At 50.8% G+C, this 12,919-nt stretch overlaps 1 protein-coding gene across 2 annotated transcripts in view; it reads right to left on the reverse strand.

Annotated features, from left to right (window-relative positions):
* Window positions 1–203: 203 nt before the first annotated feature.
* Window positions 204–12,919, reverse strand: part of LOC131566784 (discoidin domain-containing receptor 2-like) — a 64,858-nt gene continuing 52,142 nt past the window's right edge. For both annotated transcript variants that reach the window (XM_058818182.1, XM_058818183.1), the window contains exons 13-17: window positions 11,017–11,138; window positions 10,482–10,679; window positions 7,243–7,477; window positions 4,042–4,191; window positions 204–2,235 (exon numbers count right to left, since the gene is read on the reverse strand). In XM_058818182.1, the coding sequence (XP_058674165.1) occupies window positions 2,095–2,235; window positions 4,042–4,191; window positions 7,243–7,477; window positions 10,482–10,679; window positions 11,017–11,138 (846 nt within the window). In that variant the 3' untranslated portion in view covers window positions 204–2,094. The remainder of the gene's footprint in view (window positions 2,236–4,041; window positions 4,192–7,242; window positions 7,478–10,481; window positions 10,680–11,016; window positions 11,139–12,919) is intronic.

Consider the following 12,919-nt stretch of genomic DNA (forward strand, 5'->3'; position numbering starts at 1 on the left):
CCCTCCCAAACTCTTCATTTAATGGTCTGTGGCTGCTCCCTCCAACCCCAGGGGTCACATCCTCCCCAAAGAGCCACTGAACCCCACCACAGTGTCAGCTCTCAGGGCACACACCTGGGTACAAAAAAAAGAAGTGGGAATTCACTTTTGTCAAGGTTATCATTAGAATTTATTGATATGAGACAAACTTTGTATGTCACCATGTCAATGGAGGAACAGCATGTCCAGATGTCACAGAGCCCATGCAGGGACTGTCCCTGCCTTGGGAGCACAGGAGACCACACACACCCAGCTGGGTGGCACTGGGGACATTCCTGGGGCAGGAAATGCTCCAGAAATCCCTTGGATATCTTGGTATTTTGGCAGAGTGCAGCACCCAGCAGGGAAGGGCAGCTCACCCCAAGAAAACCTAATAAAAGAAAACCTAATTAGGGGTGAGCTTGCAGGAATCCCTGCAGGGAGATGAAGCTCTTGGGCCCTCTGGCTCCTCAGCTGGGTGGGGGCACATCCACCCTGGGCTGGAGCCTTGCCAAGGGGCAGCACAGCCATGCCATGCTCCAGCCTGGCATCTCCCCATTCAGAAGCCCATCTGCCCATCAGGGTTTTTCTTTTAGCACAACCATCCCTGTGTTGTAACCACTCAGACATTCCCCTCTCACAGCACAGCCAGCCTGTCATCCATGCTTGTGGCTATGATGAAAATTATCTTTAGAATCTTTACTGGAAATACATTTTATGCTGGATTCTACTTAAAAAAAAAAAAAAAAAAAGGCAAGTGCTGAGCTTTCATCTTCTCCCAGCTTATGAAATATTTGGTTTGGTCCTAAGTTTCTTGCTAAATGATTAGAGAGGGAATAGCAGAGTATTCCCCAGGCACCTGGTAAATCCACAATGGATTTATTGTAGAAACACACTAAACTCTCTAACTCGCTCCAAATGGGTTTCAGAGCCCAGAATGAGCTGTTTGTGACAGGACACACAAAAAGCAACCCCAAGTTCAACGAGTGACTGAGGAAAAGGACAGGGGAGGTGACAGGGCAGTGACAGCCTGGCCACGGCCCCACCTGCTGCACACCTGGCTCCAGCACACACAGGTGGGAGCTGGGGGCTCCTCCTGGCCCTCCTGGGAGCTGTGACAAGGGACAGAGAGGGCTCTGCTCTCAGCCATCCACCCCCAGCCCATGTCAGTTCCCTCTCACACGTAACAGCATTGATCTAGAGATCTCATATTGATGGGTAATTATACAGGATTAATTGCACATCAGTCCATTGTGGCTACAAGTTCATTAGGTTAATAACTCTACATAGTGACAGTAGTACAGTATCAGCTACTTCTCAATACAAACTCCCTACCCTAACCTTAATTTGTAGGTCAGAGGAAGACCTTCTAACACAGTGACCTCCCAATAACCTTTAACATTCATTTTAAAATCATTTTTTCTAGAAAACAAAACAAAACAAAAAATCCAGTGTGGGGAAAACGCACATATATAACCAAAGCAGTGCTTAACAACCACAGGAAAACAGAACATCATCTTGGACTCTTGTTTCAGCATCTTCTGTGGACCCTGGAGTGTCGCTCCCAAAGGGATCCTCAATGCTCCGTCAGTTCCCAAGTCCATTAAACCATTTCCCAGCTCCAGATATTTCTGGCCTCTCACCATTGTCTGTAGCAAGAGCACACAGAAACACTTGCTCATGTGCACAAGACTTCCATCAGATTCCATGGAAGAGCTCTGGAAGGCTGCAGCCTTTCCTTCCAGAAGCCTGTTCTCGAGTGGCAGCACTCTCACCTTCTCTTCCAGCCAGGAGAGAGCTCCAAGTCCCTCCAAGTTCTACTCATTCCTTCTGCCCAAAGCTCTATGGGTATCCAATAAAACCCCTCTCACAGTATTCCCAGGAAATGATTCAGAAGAGGAGATGATTTTTCAAACCAAATGAGATCCTCTGGTCCTGTGTCTCAGACCATGGCCAAGAGAATGAGCAGCTGCCATGGACGTCCCAACTGCAGCAGCCAGGGAGGGGAGCCTGACTGACAGGGACAGGCAAAGAGACCCCAAAGTCACTCTGTGCTGAGCTTGCCTCTTCCTGGAGTCAAATGTTTGATTCCATTTGCTCTAGCAGGAACTGGTGGATCGTGTCAAAAGTGGGACGATCTTTGATGTCCCTGCTCCAACATTTCAGCATCAGGTCGAACACAGGGTTAGGGCACAGAGGAGTCTGGGACAGATAGATCTGAAAAGAAGAGTCACAGTGTTTCAAGGGATTCTCACAAAAGAACTGAACCTTTATCAAGTAACACCAAAGGACAGTTTCATTCCAGGCTTACAAGACACAGCCACCATGCAGAGTTTGGAATCCCTCCAGCTCCAGGCTGGAGTCTGGACAGAGCCTCTCAAACAGCACCACGGACACTCTGCCAACTTGTCTGATGAGCTGCTCACAAAACAGGCCTTTGTCCCCCAGGAAACATGAATGCTTCTGAGGCATTTGTCCTCCAAGAGACAGCAAAACACAAACCAAAACCAAATTTACCACAATAAAATCCAAGCACTTGCAACTCACCGTAGCCAGCCCATGAGGCTTTCTAAGCATCGTGACAGCTTGGTAGCAGAGACAGAAAAAACACCTTTTAGAGCTTATCTACAGCACAGCTTGGCAGAACCATTTTATTTCTCCCTCTCATTTTTTAGGCTCTTGGCTAATCATTAGTATTTGGGAGATGGTGAGTAAATCCCATATCATTTTTCCCCTTAATTCTCTGGTGCTAAAGGTGAATTTTGGGGAGATCTGTTCTCCACAGCTTTGTGTACTAAGGAGATGGAATGTCCTGCACCACCACTGGTACCTACTGAGGGCAGCAGCAGTGGGGACAAAATGACACAAAAGCCCTTCAGCAGCTGGAGATGGCCAAAGGCTTCTTGGCTTCTTGGAGATACTTCAAGGAGAATCCAATCTTTGGGAACCACCAACTGCTCCTCCCCACCACAAATCCCTCCTGCTCCCTCATCTTGCAGAGGCAATGCTGGTGGGACAGTGCTGGCAGAGGAAAGGAGCAACAGGACTGTGTGGGAGAGCCTGGAAAAGCTGAAGGCAGGGCAGGGTGAGGTGGTTTAGAACAGGAAATAAACAGGACAGGGACAAGGGATTCTTCCAGTGGGAAGAGAGGAAAACTGGTGCAGTGAGCCCAGAAAAGGGAGAGGAGAGGGAAGATAAGTGAGAAGCTGAGTAGGACACAGGTGAGAAACTGAGCAGGACACAGGTGAGAAGCTGAGTGGAACACAGGTGAGAAGCTGAGTGGAACACAGGTGAGAAGCTGAGTGGAACAAGGACAGAGGTGAGAAGCTGAACAAAACACAGGGCACAGGTGAGAAGAAGCAGAGACTGCTGCAGCTGAGGTGAGGGCAGCAGGGAGGAACATCCAGCAGGAAGGGAGAGGCGGAGGGATGGAGGGAAGGAAGGAGGGAAGGAAGGAGGGAAGGAAGGAAGGAAGGAAGGAAGGAAGGAGGGAAGGAAGGAAGGAAGGAAGGAAGGAAGGAAGGAAGGAAGGAAGGAAGGAAGGAAGGAAGGAAGGAAGGAAGGAAGGAAGGAAGGAAGGAAGGAAGGAAGGAAGGAAGGAAGGAAGGAAGGAAGGAAGGAAGGAAGGAAGGAAGGAAGGAAGGAAGGAAGGAAGGAAGGAAGGAAGGAAGGAAGGAAGGAAGGAAGGAAGGAAGGAAGGAAGTGGCGGAAGGAAGGAAGGAAGTGGCGGAAGGAAGTGGCGGAAGGAAGGAAGTGGCGGAAGGAAGTGGCGGAAGGAAGGAAGGAAGTGGCGGAAGGAAGTGGCGGAAGGAAGGAAGTGGCGGAAGGAAGTGGCGGAAGGAAGTGGCGGAAGGAAGTGGCGGAAGGAAGTGGCGGAAGGAAGTGGCGGAAGGAAGGAAGGAAGGAAGGAAGGAAGGAAGGAAGGAAGGAAGGAAGGAAGGAAGGAAGGAAGGAAGGAAGGAAGGAAGGAAGGAAGGAAGGAAGAGCTGTTTGTGCTGTTTGTTTGTGCTGTTTGTTGCTCACCTGCCTGCCCTGGCTGCGGAAGAACTCGCCCGTGTTCTCGATGACCTGCTCGTCTGTCAGCAGGCTGTAGGGCTGCTCCTTGCACAGCACAAACATCTCCCACAGGGTCACCCCGAAGGCCCACACGTCACTGGCTGTGGTGAACTTGCCCTGGGGACAGAATCACAGAAAAATGAGGTTAGAAGAGACCTCTAAGATCATCAAGTCCAGCCTGTGCCCTAACACCTCAACTAGACTATAGCACCAAGTGCCATGTCCAGGCTTTTTTTAAACACATGCAGGGATGGTGATTTGGTGATTCTAGCACCTCTCTGGGAAGAGCATTCCAGTGCTTTATTATTCTTTCAGTGAAAAATTTCTTCCTAATATCCAACCTGTACCTTCACTGACATAGCTGGAGACTGTGTCCTCTGGTTCTGTCAGTGCTGCCCTGTGGAAGAGACCAAACCCACCTGGCTCCAACATCCCTGCAGGAAGGTGTAGAGAGCAATAAGATCACCTCTAAACCTCCTCTTGTCCAGGCTAAACAGCCCCACTCCTTCAAATGTTCCTCACAGGGCTTGTGTTCCCAGCCCCTCACCAGCCTTGTGTTTGAGCATCTCAACGTCCTTCCCAAACTGAGGGCCCAGAGCTGGACACAGCACTCAGGGTTTGGCCTCACCAGCACTGAGTACAGGAGCAGGATGACCTCCCTGCTCCTGCTGGCCAGAGAGGATCTGCTCAGCCCAGCAAAACCCATTTTATAAAACCCTCCCAGCCTGCACTCACTGCAGCCCAATACCTGGGGGGATGCTCCAAGCAGAGCCAGCACAGCAGCTGAGCTGCCCCAGCCACACCACAGGGATAACAGGGCTGTTTGTAGGGCAGCAGCAGCACCTGGGGGCCCCACAAGCCCCAAGCAGGTGCAGCTTTCACAGGGGCAAAGCTCTGCAACAGGGAGCAGTCCCAGAGAAGGACAGGGACTCCTGTCCCCCCTGAGATAATCTGTTTGCAGCAGGATAAAATAACCTGAGGGAGGGGGATAGTCACTGCTACCTCCACCCAAAACAGCAGAGCTCACAGAAAAGCCTTTGAAAGGGAAGCAAAGCCCTCAGGGTGAAAGCAGAGTCAGAGCAGACTCCAGACTCTTAGAGAAAGGCCCAAGATAATTTTAATTTTTGCACATGTAAGAAGCCAGTGACAATATTCTTGCTGTCCCTGTTTTCTGTCTCCAAAAAATGTGCCCAAACTGGCTGTGTTTGGAACAATGTGTTTCTGGAGAAGTAAAAAGAAGATTGCTCAGAAAATAACACAAAACACTTGAGGGGCTGGAGGGCCTGTTTGGGCAGAAAACATCCCAGCCCCACTTCAGCCTGGCTTATCTGGCAGCCCCTGCAGTCTGCTGAGTTTGGAGGATGTTCACACGGGGAGGATGGCAGTGATTTAAGCTTTAGATGCAGGAAAAGAGGGTGGATTTCAGAGAGCTTGGCCTGGCAGCCTGTACAGCAGAGGTAACTGCAATTTTTCTGGGTAGTTGTTGTAAGAAAGTAACTCAGCAACTACTACAAGGAAAAAAAGTTTAATATTCTCCAGACTGAATGTGTTTGGGATGTAGAACAATCTCCTGAGGGGAGACAGCAGGACCCTTAGATGTGAAAAAAAACCAAAAATAACCCCCATATCCTCAAACCAGACACTTGAAACCCAGGACGTTTTGTCCTTGCCCCTCTCAGCTTCCCAGCTGAGGGGATAAGCAGAGCAAGGCAATTTCCTCAAAATTCCAGCAGTAATGCCAGGCACTCATGCCCAGATGAAGCCTGAGGGATGTGATGCCATCCAGAAGGAGCAGTGACCCACAGGAGCCTCAGGAGGTTCCAGCAGTGCTGGAGCTGCCCCTGGATCAGGAGAACCCCCAGGACCAACCCAGGCTGGGCTGAGCAGCTGGAGCAGCCCTGAGAGGGAGCTGGGGGTGCTGGGGGTGAGAGCTGGAGCTGCCCCAGCCCTGAGCCCCCCTGAGCCCTGGGCTGAGCCCAGCGTGGGCAGCAGGGCAGGGGGATTGTGCCCCTGTGCCTGTGCCCAGGTGAGACCCCACCTGCAGAGCTGCCCCAGCCCTGGCCCAGCACAGGGAGGAGCTGGAGCTGCTGCAGAGATCCAGAGGAGGCTCCAGGGGGATCAGGGGATGGAGCAGCTCTGCTGGGAGGAGAGGCTGGGACAGCTGGGATTGTGCACCTGGAGAGGAGAAGCTTTGGGGGGACCTCAGGGTGGCCTTGCAGGGCCTGAAGGGGCTCCAGGAGAGCTGGAGAGGGACTGGGGACAAGGGCTGGAGTGCCAGGACACAGGGAATGGCTCCCACTGCCAGAGGGCAGGGATGGATGGGATATTGGGAATTGGGAATTGTTCCCTGTGAGGGTGGGCAGGCCCTGGCACAGGGTGCCCAGAGCAGCTGTGGCTGCCCCTGGATCCCTGGCAGTGCCCAAGGCCAGGCTGGACAGGGCTGGGAGCAGCCTGGGACAGTGGGAGGTGTCCCTGCCATGGCAGGGGTGGCACTGGGTGGGCTTTAAGCTCCTTCCAGCCCAAACCATTCCATGACATTCTGTATTGCCAAGGGCAGGCTCCTTTCCCAGGATCTGAGTTATGTCCAACACAACCCCATGGATTTCTCACAATGTGCAGCACAGATACTGATGTTCCCAGATATTGGTGATTGCCTGGCATGGCTGTGTCAGGGAAGGGAAGGGAAAGGGAAAGGGAAAGGGAAAGGGAAAGGGAAAGGGAAAGGGAAAGGGAAAGGGAAAGGGAAAGGGAAAGGGAAAGGGAAAGGGAAAGGGAAAGGGAAAGGGAAAGGGAAAGGGAAAGGGAAAGGGAAAGGGGGGGAAGGGGTGGAAGGGGGGGAAGGGGGCAAAAGGGGGAAAAAAGAGGGAAAAAAGGGAAAAAGGGGGGAAAAGGGGGGGAAAAGTGGGAAAAGGGGGAAAAGGGAGGAAAAAGGGGGAAAAACGGGGGGGAGGGAGAAAAGGGGGGAAAGGGGGGGGAAGAGGAGGAAAAAAGGAGGAATAAGGGGGAAAAAAGGGGAAACGGGAGAAAAGGGGGAAAAAAGAGGAGAAAAGGGAGGAAAAGGGGGGGAAATGGGGGAGAAATGGGGGAAAAGGGGGGAAAAGGGAGGGGAAAGGGGGAAAAAGGAGGGGAAAAAAGGGGAAAGGAAAATAAGCTCTGTGCAGTGCCTACCAGCAGGATGCTCTCCCAGGCCATCCAACGGATGGGCAGCACAGCCCTGCCCTGGATCCTGTAGTAATCCCCACTGTAGAGGTTCCTGCTCATGCCAAAGTCTGCAATCTTGATGGTGTGGTTGTTGCCCACCAGGCAGTTGCGGGTGGCCAGGTCCCTGTGCACGAAGTTCAGCGATGCCAGGTACTTCATGCCCGAGGCAATCTGGGTGGCCATGTACAGCAGGTTGGAGTGGCTGCAGCAAAGGGAAACACAACCAAGAAAAATCACTGCAGTCCCCCCACACTCAGGATTTCACTGTATTTGATGTGTTGGTGACCTGTTGTTTTATTTTCTGCCATAACAGTGGAACCAAACTGTCTCATCCCTGAGTAAGCAGGAACAGACAGGCTCTCCATGAAATTCAGGCCTTCACAACCTGACATCCTTCAGATTTTGGTTTTTTTTCAATATCAAACATTAATCTCAAGATTTTCAAAGAGTTTGTGCATCAAAGCACCAATTTTTTGCAGAGAGACATGAAAAATTGAGCTCAGAATCTCATATCTTAAAAACCACTTAGCCTGGTATTTCAAACAACACCACTCTTGAATGCTTATATTAACATAAGTGTGTCACTTCACATTAAAGAGAGTTGACTTGGTTTTAAATATGCTAAACATTACTGAAAATAGAAACAGATGCATTTTTCTTCTAATTTAATTTTAATTCCTCCACTAGCTAAATGAAGATAGGATTAATAAAGCTGCAGGACACACAGACAGAGTTTGGACCATTCTTCCCGCACTATTGCTCTGTGCTGCTGAGCCTGTTTCCCACTGCTGATGCTCAAATGCTTCACACAACCAAGAATATACCTGATAACTGCTCACAGTTTGTGTTTTTTCACTAAAGGTCAGAAAAAGAGATCTTTGCCACCAGAACACAAAGAAGAAGGAGACTGTCACAGAACCATGGAATGGTTTGAGTTGGAAGGGACTTTAAAGATCATTCTGTTCCACCCCCTCCCATGGACAGGGACACCTTCCACTATCCCAGGTTACTCCAAGACCTTCCCAGCCTGGCTTTGGACACTTCCAGGGTTGGGACAGCCACAGCTTCTCTGGGCACCCTGTGCCAGGGCCTCACCATCCTCTGAGCAAAGACTTTCCTCCTAAAATCTAATCCAACCCTGTCCTCTGGCAGTGTAAACTCATTCTCCCTACCCTGTCACTATCTGTCTGTATAAAAAGTCATTTTTCCTACTTTTTATAGGCTGCAGAGCAGTAACTCTCCCACTCCCTTGATAACCTGGTTACTGCCCTGTGCCACAGCAATGGCACAGCCTCCAAGGCCTCAGGTTTTCCCTTCCCTTTCTGTGGTTCCCTCCCTCCCTGGGGCTGCTCTCCCCATCCTTCCTGTCCCACCTGAGCCCTGGCAGGGTCCCATCAGCAGCTTCCTCCTGGCTCCTGCAGTTCCCAAAGCTCCACACAGGCAGCTCCATGAGCAGAGAGCCAGGAGGGGATGGGGCTGGATGGGACAAACCCCTCAGCAGTATCATGGTGGCAGAGGGGCAGAGCTGCCTTTGCAAGAGCAGCAAAGCTGATGGAGAAGAACCTGGGGGGGGCTCAGCCTGGAGCAAAGGAGGCTCAGGGGGCCCTTGTGGCTCTGCACAGCTCCTGACAGGAGGGGACAGCCGGGGGGGTCAGGCTGTGCTCCAGGGAACAGGGACAGGAGGAGAGGAACGGCTTAGGCTGGGCCAGAGGAGGTTTGGGTTGGATACTGGGGAAAATTTCTTCACCCAAATGTTGTCAGGTCTTAGCACAGACTGCCCAGGCAGTGCTGGACTCACCATTCACCATTTAGAAGCCATGTAGATGTGGCACGTTTGGGACATGGTGGCCTTGGCAGTGCTGGGAGAACATCAATGATCTTAGAGTGTATCTCATGATCTTAGAACATCAATGATCTTTCCAGCCTAAATGATTCTGTGCCCTGACAGCCAGGGACAGCAGGGAGATGCATTTCAAACACCAGAGAGCCATGAGGACTAGAGAATGTGTGATCCCTGTGCATGACAGGGCTGCTCCCACCTCTGATGCACCAAAGCCTGGGTCTGCAGCTGGCTGGGGTGGCTGCACCTTGTCACATCCATGAGATGCCCCCAGGCACCAGCAGAGCCAAGCTCAGAAAGGGGCAGGGGCATTACTGTCACTGCCAGGACACAACCCCTTCAGAGCTGCCTCTGTGACACTGGCAGGGACAAAAGGAGAGGCTGAAGGATCAGTGGGAGATAATGAAAAACTCGAGGTAGAGCCAGGTAATGGCAAGCAGGGAAGAGCAATGTGACAGTGCTGAAGTTAAATGAGAAGCAAAGAGGAGATAAAGAACATTTTGAGGCTTTGACCAGGAAAAAAAGCCACAAGTGTAAAGGTGAATGAGGTTTCAGATGGGCAGAAGGGGCAGGAAACTGGAGAGAGCTGGAATCTATTTCTTCTCAGACACAAATCCTCTCTCCTCCTACAGCTCCTGCATGTCCTGCCTGCAGGACACCAGGTTAACACTCCTGACAGGACCACTGACAGGTCCTGGCAGCAAGGCTGTTGCTGTCTGGCCAGGGTAAAACCCAGCCCATGAGAGCTGGCTCTGCCTGCCTTGTGCCTGAACCTCCTTTGGGGAGGAGCACACCAAGGCTCAGCAATGCTGCAGCTCCTGCTCAGTGCAGGGCTCCTCATCAAGCAGAATATATCAGTCTGCATGAGTCTCCTCTGGGGAAAGCACTTCTGCAACAGCAGAGATGCTTTTATGGCAGGTTTAAGCCTTCCATTGAGGAGGGAGACAAAAAGTGATTTTCTTTGTCAAATATTCTCCTTCTGTTGGCTGGTGAAATCTTCTCCTTACTGAAGCTCCACACTCAGCTCTTTTCATGCAATATTTTTTGGACACCAGAAAATATATGAACCTTCTCCAAAGCCTAAGAAAAATTCTTGATTTTCATCCTAAAATTCTTGTTGTAATGCAACTGATTTTCATATCAATGAAATATCCACTAACATAGAAATGGTCACCTCAATAAATACATCTAAGATGGTCTCTGTGACCAGAACAGCTCTGTCAGGGGCACTTCAGGGGAACACAGACCTCCAGAGGCCTCAGGAACAACCCCACACCATGGCAAGGGCCAGGCTGCAGGAGGGTCCCTCTGGCAAGGCACAGAAGATAAAACTGATTCATCCAACAAGCCAAGCAGCTTCTCTTACGTGACACAGGGGATGTTGTTGGAAATGGCAAACTTGCTGTAGATCTCCCTGTGGGACAGGAACTGGTTGAGGTCCCCGTTCTCCATGTACTCTGTGATCATGCACAGCGGGTCCTCCCGCACGCACACGCCCAGCAGCCGGATGATGTTGGGGTTCTTCAGCCTGGACATGATCTTGATCTCCTTCAGGAAATCATTCCTTGTGAAACAGAAAACACCTCTGAATCACCTCAAAAACACTTGAAGCTGTTCCTTTTTCTGAGGACAGCACAAGGGCTGTGCTCTGAGTTCAGAGTAATTTACACTTTGCATGCACAAGTGTGAAACTGGTTCTGAGCTCCCCCAGCAAACAGAATTAATGCAGCATTTCAGGCTGACATTGCAGCTTACCCCCACTCCCTTCTGTGTCCTGCTCCTTCCAGGAACACACAGAATACACACCCCAGACCTACAGCAGTCCCCAGGGCTGCCCTGTGCCTGGGGGCTGTTTGTTTGTTTGTTTCCTCCCCAGCTGCTGGCACTGCAGCTGCACTCACCTGGCTGTTTTGTTGACATCTGATCTCAGCATTTTCACTGCCACAAGAACAGGCTGGTGAGTGAATTCTGAGGATGAGACTCCCAGGAATTCCAGCAGGCCATCAGCTTCACAGAGGTGCACCTGCAGGGCAGAGGCAGCTGTAAGAGCACACACAGGCAGAAATGCAGAGGAAAACAACATCACAGCCAGGTCACTGCTGGCAGAATGAAGCAGGGGATGGTGACACAGCTGTGATCAGGAATGACCCAAGGGCTGGCCCTAGAACCTGACATAGCACAGCCCATGGCCTAGGAGCACACAGGGACCAAAGCCAGGTGAGTCCCCACACACTGAATTTACTGCACTGCTGCAGCAGCCTGGGCCAGCCCAGCTCACCCAGCACCCACTGGGGATGAGCCTGGATGTGTCTGCTCTGCACTAAAGCACCTCACACAACCCCAGAACCATCAAACCATGGCCTGGCGCAAGGCATTGCTCAGACTTCATTGAGGAGCATCCAAGAACTACAGCCAGTTATCCAAAATCCTCAAATTCCAGAGGGGGAAAAAAGGAGAAAAGTGTGTGCATATGTGTCCCTGATATGAGCACTTCATCTGTAGGTATACTCAGAGATAAATAGATAAATACTCTAATGACTACACACAATTCCAAATTTCTTCCAATAAATTAAGTAATATTATATCACTGCCAGGGTTGAACAAGAAGGGGTGACAAGACACTTTCTTAAGAAGTTACCAGAATGTGCATCCAAATGGAGAGCTGGGTGGGGAAAGCAGACAGACCTGAGGGTGTGGATAGGAAAAAGGACTGGATGTGTCAGTCAGAGACTTGCAGCAATGAGGGAATGTAATGGGAGCATGATGAATTTTGTATGAAGAGAGCAGCAAGAACTGATGTCACAAGCATGGTGAGGGGGAAAATGAGACAGCAGAGAAAATGGGACAAACCTGCAGAACAGGAATGAGGGTACAAAGATGCTGCTGCAGTCCCACAGAGAATGAATCTGCTGTGGGAAAGCACAACCACGAGAGCTGGGACAGGTCAGAGCCACAGGACTAAGCACAGGTAATTCCAAGGTGATGTGTCAGCAGGGAGGGGTGCTGCTGCTTCCTTGGGAGCAGGGAAAACAAAAGACTGAGAGGAAGGAAAAGTGGAGACTGAAAGAAGCAGTGAGCCCTGTTTTAGGAGCACACAGAGCCAGAGCAGCAGAGCAGCGCAAGTGATGGCCAGTTTGGGAAAGACTACGGAGAAGGAGAGACAGGAAAATGTGGTGCAGCACATTTGCAAAAGAGCCTGTGATACATGGAAAGGAAAAGGCTCTGAATCCATCCTCAAGGAAAATGGAGATGGGAGAGCCATGTCCAGTCACTACAGAGGAGGAGTTATCAGTTATTAGAAGAACAGCATGAGTGGGAAGGAGAAACCAGAAACAAACCAATGAAAAATCCTCTCTGTCCCACTTTTGGAGCACAGAGCAGGCAACAACAGAAAAGGCTGCACTGACAGCCAGGTGAGGAGGATGAAGATGTCAGCACCTCCCCAGAAAACAGTGAGGCAGGAAGAAGTGAGGGGACAGGAAAGTGGCTGGGGTGTCAAAATGGAGGAACCACAAAGATGGGCACATCACAGAGCAGGAGGCAGTCAGAGAAGGGCTGTGCTTGCCAAAATGTAACAGAGAAGCAGAATCTAGAATGTGAGTGAACAAAAGCTGGGAAGAAAAAAGACAGTGGAAAAGTGAGAGCAGGAGAGGGAAAGACCTGCTCAGGATGGAGCTACAGATGGTGTGAAAATGAAGCAGAGAGAGAAGAAAAAGCAAGGTGAAAATGTTAACAGCTTGAAAGGAGCTCAAGGAGCCACGGGAAAGTTTGGCAGATGACAGATGTGTGCATCATCCTGCCTGA

This window comes from Ammospiza caudacuta, chromosome 21, assembly GCF_027887145.1.
Source record: "Ammospiza caudacuta isolate bAmmCau1 chromosome 21, bAmmCau1.pri, whole genome shotgun sequence".
Taxonomy (NCBI): domain Eukaryota; kingdom Metazoa; phylum Chordata; class Aves; order Passeriformes; family Passerellidae; genus Ammospiza; species Ammospiza caudacuta.